General features: G+C 41.3%; 1 protein-coding gene and 1 pseudogene across 27 annotated transcripts in view; one reads left to right on the top strand and one right to left on the bottom strand.

The window, feature by feature from the left end:
- OCA2 (OCA2 melanosomal transmembrane protein) overlaps positions 1-23,105 on the top strand; it is a 460,826-nt gene that overhangs the window by 185,502 nt on the left and 252,219 nt on the right. Inside the window, exon 20 of one of the 27 annotated variants that reach the window (XM_073995279.1) lies at positions 148-292. The exons of the other annotated variants lie outside the window; for them this stretch is intronic. Coding sequence (XP_073851380.1) covers positions 148-171 — 24 coding nt within the window. The 3' untranslated portion in view covers positions 172-292. Of the gene's footprint in view, positions 1-147; positions 293-23,105 lie in introns of those variants that run through there. 27 annotated transcript variants of the gene reach the window in all.
- Positions 18,030-19,125, bottom strand: LOC102127033 (large ribosomal subunit protein uL18 pseudogene; annotated as a pseudogene).

Consider the following 23,105-nt stretch of genomic DNA (forward strand, 5'->3'; position numbering starts at 1 on the left):
TTGAAGTAGGAAACGCCCTATTACGAGCTGTTTTAAGACCTGGATGCTTTCAACTCTGTTACTTTATCCTCAGATGTTCCTGTTCATTTTGCTCCCACTCATCCGTATGTAACAGGTCCTCACCTTGCTTCTCCTCTCTATGAGCAGTCTGACCATCATCATCAAGCTTGACCAGACCTCACTGCATGTGGATCCAGCCTCTGGCCTAATGGGGAGATGGATAAGTTGGAAGCTTTCTCATGTGCCATGAATACCACAGGACCGTGAGAACACTGCAGTGGGCGTGCTCAGAGGAGATCTGTGCACCAGTCCAGGAAGGACTCTTCCAACTCAGGCCAACAGGTTGTAGTTCCCATAATGTTTATGAGCACAGGCTTTCACATCAGATGGATCCATGTTCAGAGCTCAGCTTTGCCACTTCCTGTTCTAAACTTTTAGACAAATTACTCAATACCTCTGAGCCTCAATTTTCTTATCTTTAGAATAGTCTATTAATATTAATCATGCTGCTTGTGAGAACCAAGATCATATTGAAGTACTGAGCTCCATGTAGAGTTCCTAGTTGGCGTTCAAAAAATGCTGTAGCCTATTATTATTAATTTTTTTAGTAATAATTTGATTCAAAAGCTTAATTCAACCTTTTCTTGTTCAAACTATTCACTGTTAGCCCAGAAGGGAGTAAGGTTTGTATACAGAGGTCGTAGGCAAGCTACTGGGGCCCCACAGATCTCACACACCCAGCCCCCCGACCCCAAGCAGCCATTCCCTACAGAGTGGCCTGCCTTCATCTTCACGCCCTGGGCTTTCATCTCTTGTTTTACATCTGCTATCTAAAACCTACCCAAGACCTCTTCCAGATTTTGAGGGCTTCCTGGCCCTTTTCCTGCCATTTTTGGACCCGAGTTCTCCAGCATAAATTTTGGGTCGAATCCTTCTTCTGTCATGTTGCAGTGGCTCTGAAATAGGCCCCACTCTGAAGCACATACAGTAGGTCAGGTGTGTTCTCTTTTTTGGAAAACAGTTGGAGACGTTTGGGTCTATTAATCTATTTTGCACCGACTGTTGTTACTGAGGTCAGATTGTCTTCTAGAAAATTTGGTCAAACCATAGAGTAGTTGGTACAATGAAAACTGTAGACACCTTGTCTCCTGAAATTCAAGATCAATTTTGAGTATTTCTAAATTTGGATAATGGAACATGTTTCCATAGATTTAGAAGGGCTTCAAAGTTAGTTAATAAATAACCTCTGTTAAGGAATGTTATTTGACTTGTCCTTTTGTCTTATAGGGATTTGAAATGTTAAGTGGCCTTTAAATTCATGTTTAAAAATTTCTAGATGATTCTTGGACATAGGGAGTACATAACATCAATATAAAAATGTTTACCCTTAGAAGAAGAAAATTTAGAATGAAACTGTTAGGCAGGAAATGTCTTTTTTTCTTTCCAATTTGCATTTTGGGTTCGAGGGTACATGTGCATCTTTGTTACATGGGTAAACTGCACGTCATGGGGGCTTGGCTTACAGATTGTTTCATCACTCAGGTAATAAGCATAGGACCTGATATGTAGTTTTTTGATCTTTACCCTCTTCCCACCTTCCACCCTCAAGTAAACTCCAGTGTCTATGGTTCCCTTCTTTGTGTCCATGTGTACTCAATGTGTACTCAATGTTTAGCTCCTACTTATAATGAAAACATGCAGTATTTGGTTTTCTGTTCCTGTGTTAGTTTGCTAAGGACAGTGGTTTCCAGCTGCATCCGTGTTGCTGCAAAGGACATGATTTCATTCTTTTTTATGGCTGCATAGTATTCCGTGATATATATCACATTTTCTTTATTCAGTCCACTGTTGATGGGCATTTAGGTTGGTTCCGTGTTTTTGCTATTGTGAATAGTGCTGCGATGAACATATGCATGCACTTGTCTTTGTGATAGAATGATTTATATTCCTTTGGGTACATATACAGTAACGAGATTGGTGGGTTGAATGGTATTCTTTGAGGATCTCCAAACTGCTTTCCACATTGGCTGAACTGACTTATACTCTAATCAGCAGTGTCTAAATGTTCTCTTTTCTCTGCAACCTCACCAACATCTATTATGTTTTCACTTTTTAATAATAACCATTCTGACTGGCATGAGGTGGTATCTCATTTTGGTTTTGATTTGCAACATAATTAGCCATGGTGAGCATTTGTTCATATGCTTGTTGGCCACGTGTATGTCTTCTTTTGAGAAATGTCTATTCATGTCTTTTGCCCATACTTTAATAGGGCTGTTTGTTTTTTGCATGTAAATTTGTTTAAGTCTCTTATAGATGCTGAATATTAGACCTTTGTCAGATACATACTTTGCAAACATTTTCTCCCATTCCATTGGTTGTCTGTTCACTGAGGTGACAGTTTCTTTTGTTATGCAGAAGCTCCTTAGTTTAATGAGGCCCCATTTGTCAACTTTTGTTTTTGTTGTAATTGCTTTTGGGGTCTTTGTCGTGAAATCTTTGCCAGGGTCTGTGTCCAAAATGGTACTTCCTAGGTTTTCTTCTAGGGTTTTTATAGTTTTAGGTTTTAAATTAAAATCTTTAATCCATCTTGAGTTGATTTTTGTATGTAATGAAAGGAAGGGGTCTGGTTTCAATCTTCTGCATATGGCTAGCCAGTTATCTCAACACCATTTATTGAATGGGGAGTCCTCTCTCCATTGTTTATTTTTGTGGATTTTGTCAAAGATCTGATAGTTGTGGGTGTGTGGCTTTATTTCTGGGTCCTCTATTCTGTTCCGTTGGTCCATGTGTCTGTTTTTGTACCACTACCATGCTGTTTTGGTTAATTGTAGTCATGTAGTATAGTTTGAAGCTTGGGTGATGTGATGCCTCCAGCTTTGTTCTTTTTGCTTTAAACTTCCTAGGCTATTTGGGCTCTTTTTTTGGTTCCATATATATTTTGCAACAGTTTTTTTTTTTCTAATTCTGTGAAGAATATCATTGGTAGTATGATATGAATAGCATTGAATCTATAGATTGCTTTGGGCGTATGGCCATTTTAACAATATTGATTCTTCTTATCCATGAGCATGGGAGGTTTTTCCATTTGTTTGTATCATCAGTGATTTCTTTCAGCAGTGGTTTGTAATTCTTGTTGTACAGCTCTTTCACCTCCCTGGTTAGCTATATTTCTAGGCATTGTATTTTTTTGTAGAGCTGTTGTAAATGGGATTGCATTCTTGATTTGTCTCTCAGCTTGAATGTTTTTGGTGTTTAAAATTGCTACTGATTTTCAGCCATTGATTTTGTATCCTGAAATTTTGCTGGAGTTATTTATCAACTAAAGTAGCTTTTGGGCCGAGACTATGGGGTTTTCTAGGTATAAAACCATATTGTCTGTGAAAAGATAGTATGACTTCCTGTCTTCCTATTTGGATGTCTTTTATTTCTTACTCTTGCCTGATTGCTCTGGCTAGGACTTCCAGTACTGTGTTGAATAGGTGTGGTGAGAAAGGGCATCCTTATCTTGTTCCAGTTCTCAAAGGGAATGGTTCCAACTTTTGCCCATTCAGTATGAAGTTGGCTGTGGGTTTGTCATAGATAGCTCTTATTATTTTAAGGTATACTCCTTTGATGCCTAGGTAGGGATGTTGAATTTTATCAAAAGCTTTTTCTGCGTCTATGGTGATGATCATGTGGGTTTTGTTTTTAATTCTGTTTATGTGGTGAATCACATTTATTGATTTACATATGTTGCACCAAACTTGCATCTAAGAGATATCTAAGAGATAGAGCCTAATCATAGTGGATTAGCTTTTTGATGAGCTACTGGATTCAGTTTGCTAGTATTTTATTGAAGATTTTTTACATCTGTGTTCATCAGGGATATTGGCCTGAAATTTTCTTCTTCTTCTTCTTCTTTTTTTTTTGGTGGTGTGTCTCTGCTAGGTTTGGTATCAGAAGAGGAGGGACTCTTCTCTAATTCATTCTATGGGGCCATCTCATAGAATGGTACCAGCTCATCTTTAGAAAATGTCTTCATCTGACCTGATGGGCACATTAAATACAGTATTTTTCATGGCAGTGTTGGCCCCACTTTCTTTCAGGTTGTAGCAGTCTCTTCTTATAACAAGGATTTAGCAGCATAAGGGAAATCTCTATTCAGTATTCCTATAGACAGAACCAACATAGACGAGCTCACAATCTAAAATTGCAAAACACATGGAGAAATAGTTTATCATGAATGAGACCAAGCAAGACATTTTTGGATCATAATAATTTGAGAATGATGGTTAACATTTTTTTTCACTGTGATGCAGAATTTATTAATTCAGTCAATTTTTTTTTGATATATTTTGAAGAAAGGTTATTAGTTATGTACAAATGCAGAATTGTTCTATTTTTCTGAGAATTGGAAATTTTATCACTGGATAAGTTACCTTTTAAAAAATCTGTAATAATGCTTTTAATCTGTTAAATTGTATTTTTACTGATGTTAATCTAGAGCTACGTATCAATTCCATCATTAATATATGCATAGCATCTCTGTTCCCAATCTTTTACTTACAAATTGTCTGTGTTTTTGTATTTTAGGTGTGTCTTAAAAATAGCATATGGGGGTGGGGGCAGTGGCTCACACTGTAATCCCAGCACTCGGGAGGCTGACATGGGAGGATCGCTTGAGGTCAGGAGTTTGAGACCAGCTTGGTCAACGTAGTAAGACCCCATCTCTAAACAAACAAACAAAAGCATACTGTTGGATTTTGTTTGTCATCCAAAATGACAATCTCTTCCTTTTAACTCCTGAGTAGAATCAATTTTTCTTCTTTATGACAATATGATATATTATATATTATATTTATGTATCATTTTTGGCTTTTTACTTGCCCATAGTTTCAATGCTATCTCCTCTTTTTTTTTTTCTTTGAGACGGAATCTCACTTTGTTGCCCAGGCTGGAGTGCAGTGGTGCCATCTTGGCTCACTGAACCTCCGCCTCCTGGGTTCACACCATTCTCCTGCCTCAGCCTCCCAAGTAGCTGGGACTACAGGCGCCCGCCACCACGCCCAGCTAATTTTTTGGTATTTTTAGTAGAGACGGGGTTTCACTGTGTTTGCCAGGATGGTCTTGATCTCCTTACCTCATGATCCGCCCGCCTCGGCCTCCCAAAGTGCTGGGATTACAGGCATGAGCCACCGTGCCTGGCCTCCCCGATTCTTTTTTATAACTATATAGTACCCCATTTTGTGACTGTGCCGTAGTTTATTCAACGTTCCTTCTACATAGAGGCATTTAGGTTGTCTCCAGTCTTTTGTAATTACAAACAACACAACAGTGAATGTTTTTGTATTATTGGAGGTGTACCTTCAGGGAATATTTCTAGAAGTCAGATCACAGAGTCAAAGGGAAGTGCATGTTTTATTCTTTATTGCCAGATTTCCCTCTGCAGGAGTTGTGCTGGGTTACACTCCCACTGGCGTTACGTGAGCATGGCCATTTTCCTAGTCTGCCTAACAGAATGTGACATCATAAATTTTCATTTTGTCAGTTTTATGAAAATAGTATCTCAGTGCTGTTTTCAGTTGCATTTCCTTAATGATAAGTGAATTTGAACATTTTTTCAGGTTTGAAGGTCAATTTTGAATCCTTTTTGGTTAATCGTGCATTCATGTCAATTTCCTGTTTTTCGATTGCATCTTTGTTTCACAGTGTTCAAGGGTTCTTCATTTATTAGGGATATTAGCTCTTTGTGGTATGGACTGCAATTTTTTACTCCTAGTTAGTTGTTTTGTGACTTTTTATAGTATATGTTTGTTTATTTTGGTCGTGTAATTTTAAAACACTTTTATGTAGACAAATTTACTAGTTATGTCTCTGGATTTTCAGTTTTATATAGAAAGGCTAAATAGAAAATCACCCATTACTTATATGCTATCTTATTTTACATTTAAATCTCTAATACATTTGCATTTTTCTTGCATATAGTGTGAAATGTGGAATCTAATTTTATTTTATGTTTCCAAATGACTGCCTGCTTGTCCCAGCACCATTTATTAAACAGGACACTTGTACTGCAGTGATTTGAGATGTCAATTTTATCCTGTATTAACTTTTCACATGTCCTTGGTCCTATTTCTGAACTTCTATTATATTGCATGTCTATTTGTCTGTTAACAGACCAGCATCAAATTGTTTGAGGCTTTATAATGTGTTTTAGTGTTTGGTAGGGCTAGTTGTGTCCCCTTTTTAGTTTTTCTTTTTCAGTGCTTTTTGGGATATTCTTACTATTTCTTTTTTCTTATGAACATTAGTATCAACTTGTCTAACTCAGTTATGAAATAGCTTCCTGACATTTTTGATCAAGATGGCATTGAATTCATACATAAATGTGGGAATAGCTGTCGTCTATATATTGTTAATTAATTTAATCTGAGAACAGGATGTGTCTTTGTATTTGATAAAGTCTACTTCGGTGTCTTTCAGGAATGTTTTAAAATTGCGTTGTATAAATTTCGCACATTTTTTGTTAAATGTATTATAAAAGATGTAATCTTTGCTGATATTATGCATGTGGTTTTCTTTGCTGGTAAGTTATCTGCTGTTTATTTTTGTGTGTATACAGAGGCCATTGGTTTTCGTAGGTTAATTTATCCTTAGTTGATAGCCCCGTTTAATATTAAATAGTAGCAGAAATAAAGGGTAAACACAGCAGGCCTATGACTGCCATCCTTAGAAAGGTCTGCTTGCCAGGTTAGTCCTTGGCTGGCATCTGGGAACTCAAATTTCAAAAGCATTCCCACCATTATCTAACTGATAAGGACAGTTTACTGTACTGCTTATACAAACAATTTGATTTATGCTAAACACCCGTTTTCTTTCTGGGAGTCTGGAATTTCGGTATATGTTAGGTAGAGGGTGTGTATGTGATCAGAAACACCTGTTTTCTTTCTGGGAGTCTGGAGTTTCAGTGTATGTTAGGCAGAGGGTGTGTATGTGATCAGACCCCAGTAAAAACCTGAGTCTCTAATGGGCTTCTCTGGACAGGAACATCACACACATGTTGCTACGTTTTCATTGCTGGGGAAAGATCATGCACTCTGTGAGCCTCCCGTGGGAGGAAGAGCAAGAAGGAAGCCTCACATGGATCCGTACTCATGCGGACTCTACCTTTGTCTTTGCCCCTTATGATCTGGCTGTGTGTCCTTACTTCACGGCCGTAATGAATGGTAGTGTCAGGTGTGCAACTGCATGCTGATGCGCAGAATTCCTCTAGAACATCTCCAAGTGTCAGGATGGTCTTGGAGACTCTGACACACTGATGATAGTGGAAACGCCTTTAGTATTTCCCTATTCAGTATGATACTGGCTTTAGGATTAGGTGTATATACCTAACATAAAACTTTTTATCACATTAACAAAGTATCCACCAATTCCTACTTTCTTGAGTGTTTTAAGCATGAATGGGTGTTGAAATTTGACAAAGATTTTTTCCCCCAGTATTTATGGAGATCATCATATTATTTTTCTCTTAGATCTATTAATAGAGTGTACAGTACTAATGAATTTCCTAATATTGAACCAACCTTGAATTCTGGAATGAATTTTCTTTTCAATGGTTTATTATTTTCTTAATGTGGTCTTTTTGCTAATATTTCATTTTCTATTTGGCATTGATATTTATTAGTAATTCATTATATTCATGAGTAATACTTTTCTGTAGTACTCTTTTTTTTTTTTTTTTTAAACTAGTCTTTACCTGGTTTAGGTATCATTGTCACACTTGCTTCATAAAAGGAGTTAGGAAAATTTACCTTCTTTTCAGTAATCTGAAATAATGTATAGATCATTGTGACTATCTGATTTTTGAGGCGTTGGTACAATTCCCCTGTGAGACTATCTTGCCCTGGTTCTTTTTTGGGAGTGGGCTAGTTATTTCTTCAATAACTTTTTATTTCTTTGGAAATAGGTCTGTTTAAGCTTTCTAAATCAGATGGGGTTAGTATTGGCAATCTGTATTTCTCTAGGGAACTGTCCACTTCACCTAGGGTTTAACATTTATTTTCACAGAAGCTTCCAAATTAGTCATGTATAATTTAAATTTTACTTCTCTTTCAATGGTTATTTCCATGTTGTTCTTTCTTACTTTGAATATTAGTGCTTTCTCTCCCTTTTCCCCTTAATCAAGTTAGATTGTGGTTTGTCCATCTTGTTAATTTTTTTCAAAACAACAACCAGGAGTTGGTTTGTTAATTAATATACTGTTTTTATATTCTCTATGTCATTAATTTCTGCTTTAACTTCATTATTTCCCTGCTTTATTTGGTGGACTTTATTTTTTTCTAGTTTTTAGAATTGGAAATTTAATCTTTTCTTCAGTGTTGTTATTAAATGTGTTTAATGCAATGATTTTCCTCTGATTACTGCTTTAAATGTATCCCTTAAATTTTGATACGTAGTGTTTTCATCATTTTTTAAAAATTGTAATTTCTGTTTCTATTTCTTACAAGAATTGTTTCAATAGAACATTTTTAACTTTCCTGGTAGAAGGACCTTTCTGTTTTTTGTTTTTCTTAGTGATTTTCTGGCTTGGTTGCATTGGCAGCAAAGAGGTTTTTGTATTTCAGAATATTTCTGCTTAACGGAAGTTACTGGTTGCTATGGCTTTGATATTTGTCCCCTTCAAACCTTATGTGGAAATTTGATCCCAGGGTTGGAGGTGGGGCCTGGTGGGAGGTGCCTGGGTCGTGGTGGGGGACCCCTTCGGAATGGCATGGTGCCATCTTTGTGGTAATGAGTTCTCACTCTGTTAGTCCCTGTAAGAGCTGGTTGTTAAAAGACCTGGCGCCTTCCACTCTCTTGCTTCCTCTTTTGCCGTGTGATCTCAGCACGCCCTGGGTCCCCTTTGCCTTCCCCAACAAGTGGGAGCAGCCTGAGGCCCTCACCAGAAGCTGAGTGGATGCTGGAGTCGGCCTCTACTTTCAGAGGCTGCAGAACCATGAGCCAAATAAACTGTTCTTTGTAAGTTGGCTGGATTGGAATCCTTTGTTACCTTTTTTTTTTTTTTTTGACTGACTTATTTTTTAAAATCCTGCTCCGTTGTCATTTTGTTTATATGTTGATTTTGGAAGACCTGATGTCAGTCTGATTGTTTTGCCTGTGGCCTTGATGATTTTTATCTTCTTCCTTCAAATCTTATAGTTTTACTAGAACATGTAACAGAGATTTTAGTTTTAAATATTAGCTTCACTCTACTATTCTGTTTTTTTTTCCCTTAGGGAATCCAATAAACAAATGTTATTCCTTCATTGCCTGGGTTCCATTTCCACTACTATCTCTGCCCTTTTAATTTATCTGTTTGCTTATTCATTTTTATTCTCTCACTTGCTTCGATATCTTTATTTAGTGACCCTTGTGATATTTTCATTTTTGTCTATTGTCTTTTGGGCATCTTTTAATTTATTTCTCGTTTCTTTTGTAAAGTGATTTCTCTGAGTACATAATAGTTGTTGCATATTTATGGGGGACTTGGGATGTTTTGATACAATAATACAATGTGTAATGATGAAATCAGGGTAATTAGGATATCCATAACCGGAAACATTTGTTGTTACTTGTTTTGGGAGCATTACAAGTCCTTTCTTCCAGTTATTTAAAAATATACAATAAGTTATTGTTAATTATGGTCGCCCTATAGTGCTATCAAACACTAGAACTTACTACTTCTAACTAACCCTACTTTTTGTACCTGTTAAACAGCCCCTTATTTCTGAGGAAACTTGGTTACGTCATCCTTGAGTTCAGTCCACTTTTTATTTCTCCCTGTTATTCACCCATTTCTGTTTTCTGTTTTCAAATCTCTGATTTAAGGTGGGTTTGTATTTTTAATGCTTCCTTGAGGCTTGAGCATGGTGAATTCATTTTGAAGCGTGGGCTTGTGGTTCTCTTTTACATGCTTCACGGTGATTTTCAGAGGAGATTTTCCTTGGCTGATATGTGTGAAATCTTTGCTCCTGATAGCGTTTACACTGGCTCTGTAGGTGTGACTTCATTTTTCTCTTGTTCATTTAATGCCGTTGGGCTTGCTTGTGTTTCGTAGGATTCCCGGTGCTCTTCTGTGGGCAGAGCACAGTCCTCCGACTCCACCTTTGCAGAACCCCGCTTTTACCTACTTTGCTTTTCCACTTGACCACTTGGTTGCCCAAAGGAGCTTTCCCTTCCTCTTGGCTCTTTCCTCCCCAAGGCTGCATGCCCCCAGATGGGCCCTCTCAGTGCTCCTGCTTCTCTCACAGCACCTCCCTGGGCCCAGTTCCTCCGGCCCCTTCTGGTGGACCTTCTGATTACCTCAGCACCCTCCGTCTTCCCTTTGGGCTTTCTGTCCATTTGCTGGAAAGCTTTGTGGCTGGGACAGCAGTGAGAGAGAGAGCAGGCTGGGGGTTTGGTGGTATTTTCACTTTTCAGTTCAGATATTTTACACTTTTGGGGTTCTTTACCTTCACATTATGTGGCAGGTATGGCTTTGTGTAGATTTTACTTTCCTTTCTTGTTTTTTCTGTCTTTTGGGAGGAAATTTTGGGATAGAAGCAGTTATACCACTGCCATTGTCCTCAGGATCCATGTTGCCAATTTTTTATTTTTATTTTTTGAGATGGAGTCTTGCTGTCACCTAGGCTGGAGTGCATTGGTGCAATCTTGTGTCATTGCAACCTTTGCGTCTCAGGGTTCAGTTGAGTCTCATGCCTCAGCCTTTCAAGCAGCTGGGATTACAGGCATGCACCACCATGCCTGGCTATATATATATATATATATATATATATTTTAAACTTTTTAAAATTTTTTTAAATTTTTAAATTTTTTTTTATTTTTGAGACTGAGTCTCACTCTGTTGCCCAGGCTGGAGTGCAGTGATGTGATCTCGGTTCACTGCAACCTCTGCCTCCCGGGTTCAAGCAATTCTCCTGCCTTAGCCTCCTGAGTAGTTGGGATTACAGGTGCCCACCTCCACGCCAAGCTAGTTTTTGTATTTTTGGTAGAGACGGGGTTTTGCCATGTTGGCCAGTCTGGTCTCGAACTCCTGACCCCAGGTGATCTGCCCACCTTAGCCTCCCAAAGAGCTGGGATTACAGGCGTGAGCCACCGCGCCCAGCCCCGTGTTGCCAGTTTCTAAAACGAAACCACTGTATGTTACCAAACTGTGCTGTGGTGGCCACAGGCCTGGCTCATGGAGATGTCAGAGTCCTACCCAGGCAGGCTCCAGGAGCGGGGAGGCTGGGAAGATGAGGAGTTGTTGCCGAGGGTTCTTGGCCTTGTCCTTGTTAGTTTGCGACTTGGTGTTTCCCAGTTTGTGCTGGAGTATCCCAGGAGTTGGGGAGGACAGGCCGCTGGCAGTAGAAGGAACTTTGTACAGTTACCCAAGCCTGATGATCAGTGAGGGCTGAGCGGCTGCTCCATGTGTCAGCCCGCGTCTCCAGTCCACCCACGGCGCTGGCCCAGCCAGGACTAAGCTCCACCTTCTTCTCTGGGGCTGCCATTCTCAGCCACCCCCGCACCTCCCTAGTATAATTCCCTGAAATTGCCCTGTTTCTGGGCCGAGGATACACCCCATACTGCAGTGTGCAGTTCCTCCATCCTCCAAAACTCATCTGAGCATCTCTTCTGGTTCTCTTAGGCCCCAGCATGGTGGGGGTTCTCTCTGTCCCCCAGCGCTCCCAGCCAACAGCACTGCTCACTTCTCCCTGATCCACCTGAATCTGCAGCAGTGGGCCCTGTGCCGGTTGTCCTGGCGCTGGGTCGGGTGGATTTTGGAGCGGGTGAGGGAGCTGAACAGAGCACTGTGCGCTGGCATCCCTTGTTGCTACTGCAGCAGTATTGTGTCTCCACAAAGGTTCGGGGGCGAAAGGAAATGAGAACCGGAGCTATGACTTGGATTCACAGGGAAGCTGAATAAAGGGAAAGGAGGGAGTTTAAACTTATCTGCAGGCATCACGTTAAATGTAATGTTTTCTTGACAAACAGCCAGCACACGGCATTATTTTTTAAAATCCCCTCATCAAAAGCTAAGACCAACGTCTTACATATGGAAGAGTTTCTATGCTACAGGTTATTCTAATGAGAAAAAAAAGAAAAGTGACTTACCATACTATACAATACTATCACATGAAATATTCATGTAAAAATTCTTTTCGAACAAGAAGACATATTCTTACAGGTAAGAAATGCTATGCAGATATTAAAAATTAATTCCTGAGCACAAGAGAGTGAGCCAGGGTAATGCGAGTGCAGTTTGTCCAGAGTTTACAAGCCAGGACCTGGGGTTCCCAGGCCTTGGAGCCGTCGCTAAGGACCTAAGCCTCGCTCTCCACTCCCGCTAGGCCGCAGGGACCCGCTCCTGGGGGATGGAGGATGGGAAGCAGGGGGGAGGGGAGTTCCAAGCTCCTGCGGGAAACCCGGGACTTTCCAGTGTTCTCTTCTCAGTAATAGAAAGTACCTCCGGGGCAAGAGAGCAAGACTCCGTCTCAAAAAAGCAAAAAAACAAAACAAAGCAAAAAGAAAGTGCCTCCTAGAGAGTGGGTGGGAGTTGGAAGTTGCTTCAGTCTTCACTTCCATCTCTCAAGCCACACTTTCTGAGCTGGGGCCGCCTGCACAGGCGTCCTGGAGCAGGAGGGGTGGCTGGCAGTGCCAGGAGAGGAGGGCAGCTGTGGGGCCCCGGAGGCACCGTGGTGGCAGGCTTGGGGTTTCAGAGCACAACGTAACAGCTGTTTGAGAAACAGGGTGAGGACAGACGGTTGGGAATTACGCGAAAGCCTGCTTTGAAGGTTCACGGCGCTGGCGCTGGCGACACAAAGGTGGAGTTACTGCAGCCGTCTCCAGGTTCACAGCAGCCCAGGGGAGAGGGGGCACAAGAGCGCTGGGACCCCGCAGCTCTCAGGGCTTCTCTCAGGGGCGCAGAGGGCTCCTCTCCTTCCCCTTCGGCTCCTTCCTTTCGGGGTGACTGCCCCTCATGGCCTCCCTGACCGGGGTGCCCTGTGGGTGCTCCCGAGGGGATAGAGGTCGGGGTGGAGGATGTGAGCTCTGCAGGCCGCCCAGCCAGCGCCCACGTGCTCAGGTGCCAGCGAGGGACGCGTGTGTGCGTCAGCGTGACTTGGAGGAGCGCACTGTGCCTAGAACACTCTGACTCTGTCGCTCTGCCCCTGTCCGCCTCCCCAAAGGCCAGGTCCACTGCGCCGAGTGTTTCAGCTTGTGGTGCATCTCCCTGTGGCCTCCCCGCCCCCACGCTGCAGAGGAAGAGTCCCCAAAGCCTTTCCTAAATCTCCAAAGTCCCTGTTTCCCTGGTGGCACTTCACACTAGCTGTTTGCCTGAGGTGGGACTCGCCAGAGATGGACAGTCACCGCCAGGAGAGGCCCCTGCGTGCCCTGGGAACCTGGGACTCAGTGCGTGCTCGGAAACGTGTAGGAGTGCAAGATTTACCATAGGTTTGACTATGTCTTTTCTTTCTTTTTAAATTAACTGAAACAACCCAAGAACTGGATTTCTTCAAATCTACCAATTTATACTTTAATTTAGAAAAAGGAAAAGCACTCACAAATAAATTTAGTCAGTCTATAATTATGGTATAAATAAGTTCCACTTAAATGTAATGTTCCAAGCATAATAATTTGTTGAGTAAATCAAATCATTGATACATCTTAATGTTCCTAAAGTTAGGAAATCATCTAAGCTTCATAAAAAGAAAGCATTTTATGTATTTAAATTTTCCCCAGAAGTCCCTCTTTGTTAAAAATAGAAAAACAAAACAAAACATTTTTTTTCATGACTTCAAAATTTGCGGATATTCTGTGCCTGGAAGGAATCCGTGGGGTTTCTCATGCTTTCCACACTGTGGTTCAGGACTGCAGCCCAGAAACCGCGTGATCGTGGAATTGCCATCAGAGGGAACACTAGAGGTTATTTAATCAAATTCTTTCATTTTATGAGCACATTTCAGAGGTCAGATGAGTTGAGTGGCGTCCCGCCACCCCCAGGACCCCTCTGGTCACAGTGGCTCTGGGTGGGCAACCCCAGTCCTCAGAAACCCCTGGCTCCTTGGGCACAACCCACTGAAGCCTTGTGTCCCCAGCCTCACACGGCTGCCCTGGATACTCCAGGTGAGCAGGGCCCTATTGGGTTGAACAGTTGTGACCTGCTACCCCTCAAGGGCTTACGTCCGGGGACTTACATGTGCATGTATTTCCATATCATCATTAAGAAACCTGTGCAATGTTACATTGTATGTGAATAGGCTATCATCACCTTTTCCCCTTTTGTTGACATTTAGGCTACTGTCTATGTTTTTCCTCCTGAAACAGCCATGTAAAGAACATCTTTGAGCATTGGGTGATGACTATTTTTCACCCTTCTTGCTAGGTAGGGTCTTTCTCAGGAAGGAAAGAGATTATGTGCTCAAAGGTCAGGTTTGCGGAAAGAATGGGTGTGCTGAACTCTGAAGAAGATAGGAGGTGACCTCGTGGGTCTAAGGGGTGAAGGGGAGATGGGAGCTGCAGTCCAGCAAGGGCTGTCCAGCCGTGGATTGTAGGAGGGGCTGCCCTCATCACCTGTGGCCTGGGCAGAGGAGCCAGGAGATTCAGTGACCTTGTTCCTCCCACCCATCGAGTCCTGCCAATGTCTCCCATTGGCCAGACTTACCTGGATTCCAGAAGACGGGATTGCTGCCAGCAGCAGGGCTGAGGAGAAGGCTGGGGAGAAGGCCAGGGGTAGGACTAAAGGGCCATGAGGGATAGCCCCAGACAATCCTCCACTTGTGCCTGTTAGGATTTTAAAAACATCTTTTGTCCAGTCCAAGAGAAAATCACTTGTTCCCAAAACAAGAGCTGCACAGTATCCCATTAGCTACTCTGTGATATGGGGTGATGTTGGTTCAGTAACACCTGAAACTTAAAATGTTAGCTATCCCAATGCTCTTCATATATGACAATGGAGAATAAGTAGGGGAAGAGAAGCAACAAAATACCGTAAAACAGACCTGCTGTAGCCCCAGCTTCCAGAGCTGATTCTGAAGTCCGAATTGTTAGTTAACTCACTTCTCTAATGCCACATTCCCCTGACCTCTGCCACAACTTCAGATATGTGGTTTTTATCTGCTGTTGGGGTGACCCACACCATCATTCTCATAGGACCCGAGACCTTGGTGTTGTGTCTGTACTGGAGTGCCAAGGTGTATATGAACTGGGACTACTGGAATGCAACTGGAATGCAAGGAGGCACGCCTGTGAATGCCCAGCTCCCAGACAGTTCTTGCCAGCGTGAGGAAGCAGCAACCCAGTTCCCTCTGAGAATTGAGATCAGTCATCTTGGACAGTAGGGGGACTCTCCTTGTCTGCTTGATGGTCACAAGGCGTGTGGAGCTTCACATGGCCAGGGAGGACTCTCAGCTTCCAGTGAAATGCTGACACCTGATGTGATACCTTGGTTCTTGTCTTCTTGGTTTAAGAGAATTTAAACAAGAGACACATAGCAAAAGAAGTGCAGCATGGAGTATTGCAAAAGAAAAAGAAGACTTTGAAAGTTAGGTGCAGAATAGGCAGGACACCCTGGGAGAGAGAGAAATTCAGGATGGGCTGCTCATAAGGATGAGACAGCAAAGACCGGTGCTAGGGAGGCTCCCACAGTGGGAGTCTTACCTGATTTTTTGTAAGGAGGTGGGAGAGGTGTTGCTGGTAAGAACGTTCTGGGTGGTCCTCTGGATGCACATGCACAGTTGCTGTACATGCATGTTCGTATACCGTACGTCTCATTAGCATCTTAAATCTCCACCCAGGGGTGTGTTTTTTGCTATTCTAATGAGGACGGGTAAGGTTGAAGTGCACATGCTCTCTAGAGGGCAAAGTCCCTACTGGAGATAGCTTTGCTTCAGTAGCTCAATGACAGTGTAAATGCTGAGGCTTATTGTGTTGACGGCACGGTCACCATGGTTGCCTCATCCTGAGAACATGGTCGCTGCCTTGACTGCCTATCCTGCCTCAGGTAATAAAGGTAATGGTACCTTGGTTAGTTATGTTTCCTTGGGTATTAGGACCTGCAAATCCACTGAGCTCAAGATTATTAAGACAGGGGGCAAAAATTCCTGAAGTGGGTCACTGAGTGTAGTAATAACGGAGGGAGTGCCCCTATCTCTCCCCTTTGTTTCCCACACTATGGTTCCCAGTGGTCTGTGACGGAGATCGTGACATTCATTGGTAATTTGTTTAAGCACATACTGCATGCCGTAGGGTGGCACGCCAACGTTGCAGACTTTGGGATTGCAGCAAATAGTACCTCTGAAGCTTTAGCAGGCCACTGTTCTGTCAAGTCAGCTGCTTCTGGGTAACGGAGCACATGGTGCCACCAGCGATTCTGGCGTGACGCACTGCCTTCGCTGTAGAATAAGCTCCCTGTCAAAGGAACTGAGTGAGAAACCCAGGACTGGAAAAGGAATTGTGTACGTCAGTGAATGATGGGGCTGGATGAAGCTTTACAAGAAAGAAAGGGAAATCCTTATTTGTAAAATGGTTCTAACATGTCTAACCTAATCATAAGATTTCTAACCTAATCATAAATTTCTAACATAATCACAAGAGCCCCTGTGATTGGATTGTGCCCACCTCTATTGGTTAGGATAATTTCCTCAACTTAATCACATCAGCAAGTCCCTATTATCGTGTGTGTTCATCTTCTCTTGCTGCATAAATTAACAGGAATTGAGTGGCTTAACCCAACTTTATTCTCTTACAGTTTTGGAGACCAGAAATCTAAACTCAATCTAGTAGAGAGGGCTGTGTTACTTCTGGAGACTTCAGAAGAAAATAATATGATTTTTCTTCTTTAGCCTTTTGATATGGTAGATTGCATTGATTAATTTTCAAATATTGAGCCAACCATGCACACCGGAAATCAATCCCCCTTGGTCATGGTATATGATTATTTTCACATATTCATGGATTCAGTTTGCTAACATTTTATTGGGGATTTTTGTGTCTAAGTTCATGAGATACATTGATCTGTAGTTTTCTTTGTACTAGCTTTATCTGATTTTGGCTTCATAAAATAAGTTGGCAAGTGTTCCTTCCTGTTTTATTTTCTGGAAAAGATTATATAGAATTGATGCGAGTTCTTTACATATTCAGGAGAATTTTTTTGTTAAGGTTTGCTGGGATAATTTTATTAAGAGATGAATATGTATTTTTTAGCAAGGTAAAAAAAATACAAATAATAATAACAACCCTTCTGTTCATAAATATCCCTTCAGGTGAAAACATTGGAAGTCACACAATTTAAAGAATGTGGCCCAAATAAAGCCCAAGTATTTTTTGCACACATTTATTTATTTTACCTACCATATGATCCATAATTCAACCTTTTATTCAGTTGCTGGCTTTATTAGTCTGTTCTCACGCTGCTGATAAAGACATACCCAAGACAGGGAAGAAAAAGAGATTTAATGGACTTACAGTTCCATGTGTCTGGGGAGGCCTCACAATCATGGCAAAAGACAAGGAGAAGCAAGTCACATTTTACATGGATAGCGGCAGGCAAAGAGAGCTTGTGCAGGAAAACTCCTGTTTTTACAACCATCAGATATTCTGAAATTCATTGACTATCACGAGAACAGTGCAGGAAAGTCCCATCCCCATAATTTAATCACGTCCCACCATGTTCCTCCAGTGACTTGTGGGAATTGTGGGAGTTACAATTCAAGATGAGATTTGGGTGGGGACACAGCCAAACCATATCATTTCACCCCGGCCCCTCCCACATCTAATGTCTGTACATAGCAAAACCAATTATGCCTTCCCCACAGTCCCCCAAAGTCTTAACTCATTTCAGCATTAACTCAAAAGTACACAGTCCAATGTCTCATCTGAGACAAGGCAAGTCCCTTCTGCCTATGAGCCGGTAAAATCAAAAGCAAGTTAGTTACTTCCTAGATATAATGGGGATACAAGCATTGGGTAAATACAGCCATTCCAAATGGGAGAAGTTGGCCAAAACAAAGGGGCTACAGGCCCCATGAATACAATGGTGTATTGTATTCATTCATATTGTATTCATCTGAAAAATCCTCATGGAAAATTGTTTGGTTTAGCTCTCAGAAGCCAACTTCTGAGCTCTGAGGAAACTTGCGTTCTTTTGAACTGCTCAGTCTTTCTTTTGAGCAAGGGACATTTTGGGACAGTTCTGCTTCCTCTTAACTTTTTTCTGGGGCTTCTTCTCCTAGACGGGATTCTCTCTTATAGCAACATGAGCTTTCTTATACATCTTCTCCATCATGTCTGTAGTTACACTGTTCTTCCTGTATTGAAAGAGCTGTTTCTTGTAAGCATCTTCATCTTCCCCCATGAAGCAGCACATGTAATCTGCGACATTCTGGCCCATGATGTGCTTCCGGTGTACTTCTACACTAAATTCCTTGCTTTCAGAACCATAACCGGGAATCGTTTGGTACTGTGAGGGATAGACAAGCCTCTATCTACAGCTCTCTTCAGGGCACCAAGAACTTTATGGCCACTGGTAGTTCTGGCAAGGCCTGCATCCAAATAGCAGGTAAAGACACTTGGCTGACCAACAATGCTTTCCACATTGTATTCATCGCCAGTCACCTCTACTTGGCCTTCATAGATCTTTTCCATGCCAAACCCATTGAGAAGCCTGCAGACCAGCAGCAGGCCAGTGCCATACACTGCAGCATAATTGGTCAGGCCAACCTTCCAACCGTATTTTCGTAGTTCCCACGCATATGCTGTGCGTACTATCCTATCCCCTTCTGTATGGGCGTAAGCAACCTGACAAGCATATCTGTGTGCTACACAAACCGTCATCCTGCATTTGGCTGTGTTGTATTTATTTTTATCCTGTATCACCAAGCATTTCCAAGCGTAATACTCAGTTTTACTTTCTTGTCATCTTCTGCATTTCACTTGATCTGTCTTCAAGTAGGCTTTATCCTTAACAACTTTACGAACCTCATCCTGTGGAACAGAGACCCCCATCCATGGATCAGCAGAGACCTGCCCTGCTTAGAAATTTCTTCCTCCAGATACCCTAAGTCATCTCTCTGAAGTTCAAAGTTCCGCAAATCTCTAGGGAAGGGGCAAAATGCCACCAGTCTCTGCTAAAACATAAGAAGAGTTCCCTTTGCTCCAGTTCCCAGCAAGTTCCTCATGTCCATCTGAGACCACCTCAGCCTGGACTTTATTGTCCACATCGCTATCAGCATTTTAAGTCTCTAGGAAGTCCCACACTTTCCCACCTTCTTCTGTATTCTGAGCCCTCCAAACTGTTCCGACGTCTGCCTGTTACCCGGTTCCAAAGTCGCTTCCACATTTTCGGCTGTCTTTTCAGCAATGCCCCACTCTTCTGGTACCAATTTCCTGTATTAGTCTGTTCTCACACTGCTAATAAAGCCACACCAGAGACTAGGTTCTGGGTCCAGTGGAATATCACAATCACCCTTTGTGGCAGGTTTCAGTCAGAAAAGGAGGGTCACAACAGCTGGGCGATGGATACACAGATAGGTCCTAATGCTTCCCACAGGCAGGACCCAGCAAGGAGAGTTACATCACCTACAGAAGACCCAGGAATTTATTCTTTTCTCCAAGTCTAGCTACAAGTGCCAGCATCTCTCTTATTGGCTGGTTTATGGCATGAGTGTCATCATCACAACTGAGCTGGGCTAAAGTGTATGTCACAATCCAACCTTGAATACGCAAGGTCCAGGCAAAAGGTGAGAGTTACGTCATCTAGGTGCTGAGTGCAGTGATGCGTCACAATCCTTTTGTGGTAGGGTGCAGGCTGAGGAAGTGTCACGTGACCTTTGGGCTGCGGCCAGGCAGAAAAGTCAGGTCCCTCAGGTTCTGGACAGAGGCGTATGCCACAATCACACATCGTTTGGGTGAGGCCCAGTCACGTATCACAATGCCACCTGTGGGCAGCACCAAGGCTGGAAAAGAGAGTCACATTTCCAAGGTGCAGAGTCAAACGATATGTCACAATCTCATTGGTGGACTGGGCTGAGGCAGGAGAGTCAAATCACGAAGGTGCTCAGCAGATACATACAACCACACCTGGCTGTGTGGCTGCTGTCTCCTCACTCCACATTCCAGGGCTCTGCTCTTTCCTTCAAAAAGGTCACCAGGTTTAGCTTAGAGACAGCAAGACCCAGAGATCAGGTTTCTGTCCTTCTTTTAAACCACATCTTTACACAAATCCTGCTAAGCAGGGTCCCAGTATTTCCACTCCTCCAGAGAGAATTCTATGGCCACATTCCTGAATGTAAACAGTTTCATTTCCCAGCTTTCAGGATGTCCTGGCATCTTAGCTATGCGTGTCCCAGGACCTGCAGATCACAGGGCAACAGAGGCTGTGACAACGTCACAGGGGCTCCGGAGACGGCGGACGCGGAACAGTGGCGATGAATCCCAAGCTCTGGCGGGAGTGGGAGACAAAGGCCCAGTGGAATTTTCTAGTGAAACCAGGAGTCTGGAATCTTTTTTTAAAAGGAAACTTTCAAATTAATAATTCAACTTCTTTCATGGCTAAAGGGCTATTCAGATTATAGATTTTATCTATGTTTTCATACTTTGTGTTTTTTGAGGAATTGGTTTCTTTTTAGTTGCCAAATTTGTGACTGTAAAGTTGTTGATAATATTCCTTTATTATCATTTTAATGTCTGAAATATATGTAGCAAAATTTCCTATTTCATTCCTGATATTGGTGATTTGTGTCTCTCTCCTTTTATTTTTGGTCAGTCTTTTTAGAAGTTTGTCTGTTTTACTGATTTTACCCAAGAAACAGCCTTTTCTCCTTTGATTTTCATTGGTATTGTCCTATATTAACTATAGATTTCTTCTATGATCTTTATTGTTTCTTTCCTTGAGCTTTCTTTTGGTGCATTTTACTCTTTTTTGGCTAGTGTTTTTGAGGTAGGAACTTAGATTATTGATTTGAGATTTATTTTCTTTTCCAGTGTTAACATTTAGTGTTATAAAGTTTTATTGCAGTTGTATTTCAGTTGCACCCTGTATGTTTTTATGTGTTGCATTTTCATTAAAATTCAGTTCTATATATTTTAAAATTTACTTTGAGACCTCTTCATTGACCCATAGACTGTTTAGAAGTATGTTGGTTAATTTCCATGCATTTGAAGATTTTTCTATTGTCTTTTTGTTTCTAACTTTATTCTGTTATAGTTGAAGAACATACTCTGTATAAGTTTGTTTTTTTACATTTGTGGAATTTTGTTTTATGACCCAGAATGTGATATATCTTGGTAAATCTTTCATGGGAACTTGAAAAAAACTGTATTCTCCTGTTTTGGGGTGAAGTGTTTTATATATGTGAATTAAATCCCTTTGGTTCAGTGTTGTTTAGTTCTTCCATATTTTCAATTATTTTCTATGTAGCATTTCTATTAGTTTCTGGGGGCGAGTTATTTATGTTCCCAATTATAAACATGAATTTGTTTTTTCTTTCAGCTCTAGCAGTTTTTTGCTTCATGTATTTTACTGCTCTGTTGTTTGGTGCATACATATTTAGAATTTTGTATCTTCCTGGTGGATTGACCTATTTATCATTATTTAATGATTTTCTTTCCCTCTAGTAATTTACTTTGACGTCTACTTAGCTGATATTAATATAGTCACTCTTGCTTAAATTTTTTTTTTGTGTGTAACGTACCTTTTCCAGCGTATAGTTGGCTTATTTTTTCAATCCTTTCTGCCAGTCTCTGTATTTTGATTGATATGTTTAGAAAACGTACATTTAAGGTAATTATTGATATGTTGTTGCTTAAATATGCCATTTCAATTACAGTTGGTCTTTCATATCCATAGAGTTTGCATCCATGGGTTCATCCAACTATAGATCAAAAAAAAAATCCCACAAAGTTGCAAAAAGCCAAACTTGAATGTTCTGTGCGCTGACTGTTCTGTTGAGTTCATGCGAGTGATGAGATGCATAGGCATCGTGTTAGGTACTATAAGTAATCTAGAGATGATTTAAAGTGCACAGAAGAATGTGCTTAGGTTATATGCAAATACTATGTTATATGCAAATACTATGTTATATGCAAATACTAGGTTATATGCAAATACTAGGTTATATGCAAATGCTAGGTTATATGCAAATACTATGCCATATGCAAATACTATGTTATATGCAAATACTGTGTTATATGCAAATACTGTGTTATATGCAAATACTGTGTTATATGCAAATACTGTGTTATATGCAAATACTGTGCCCCTTTAAATAACGGACCTGAACATCTATGGAGTCTGGCATCACGCAGAGGTCCTGGAACCAGTTCCCCATGGATACTGAAGGATCACTGATTTATTTTCTGTTTGTTTCCTCTGTTTCCAGTACGTACTATGTTTCTTTTGTCTTGGCTTTCTGTGTGTTACTTGAACATTTTTTACATTATATTTTGATTCACTGATAGTATTTTTTAGTGTTTCTCTTTGTGTAGTTTTGGAGTGGTTTCTTGGAGGACTACAGTATACATACATGACTTATTAGAATTACCACTTTGAATGAAGTGTGAAAATATCACTTCCATTAAGATTTCTTTATCTTTTCTTGAGTATTAGATGGCAACATAATTTTTGTTTAAATCATCAAATTGATCTATAAAACTCATGGGGAAAGGAATAATCTATTGTGTGTACACATTTCTGCTTTTTCTGTTCCTTTCGCTTCCTGATGCTCCAAAATTTTTCTTTTTTCTTTTTCTCTTTTTTTTTTTGAGGTGGAGTCTCACTCCATCTCCAGGCTGGAGTGCAGTGGCATAATCTTGGCTCACTGCAACCTCTGCCTCCCGGGTTCAAGTGATTCTCCTGCCTCAGCCTCCCAAGTAGCTGGGACTACAGGTGCGCGCCACCATGCCCAGCTAATTTTTCTATTTTTAGTAGAGACAGGGTTTCACCATGTTGCCCAGGGTAGTCTTGATCTCTTGACCTCGTGATCTGCCTGCCTTGGCCTCCCAAAATGCTGGGATTACAGTCATGAGCCACCGCACCCAGCCTATTTTGTTTTTTATAATTTTCTTTATGTTCGAATAACTTCTTTTAGCCAACCTTTAAGGGTAGGTCT

This window comes from Macaca fascicularis, chromosome 7 (assembly GCF_037993035.2).
Source record: "Macaca fascicularis isolate 582-1 chromosome 7, T2T-MFA8v1.1".
Taxonomy (NCBI): domain Eukaryota; kingdom Metazoa; phylum Chordata; class Mammalia; order Primates; family Cercopithecidae; genus Macaca; species Macaca fascicularis.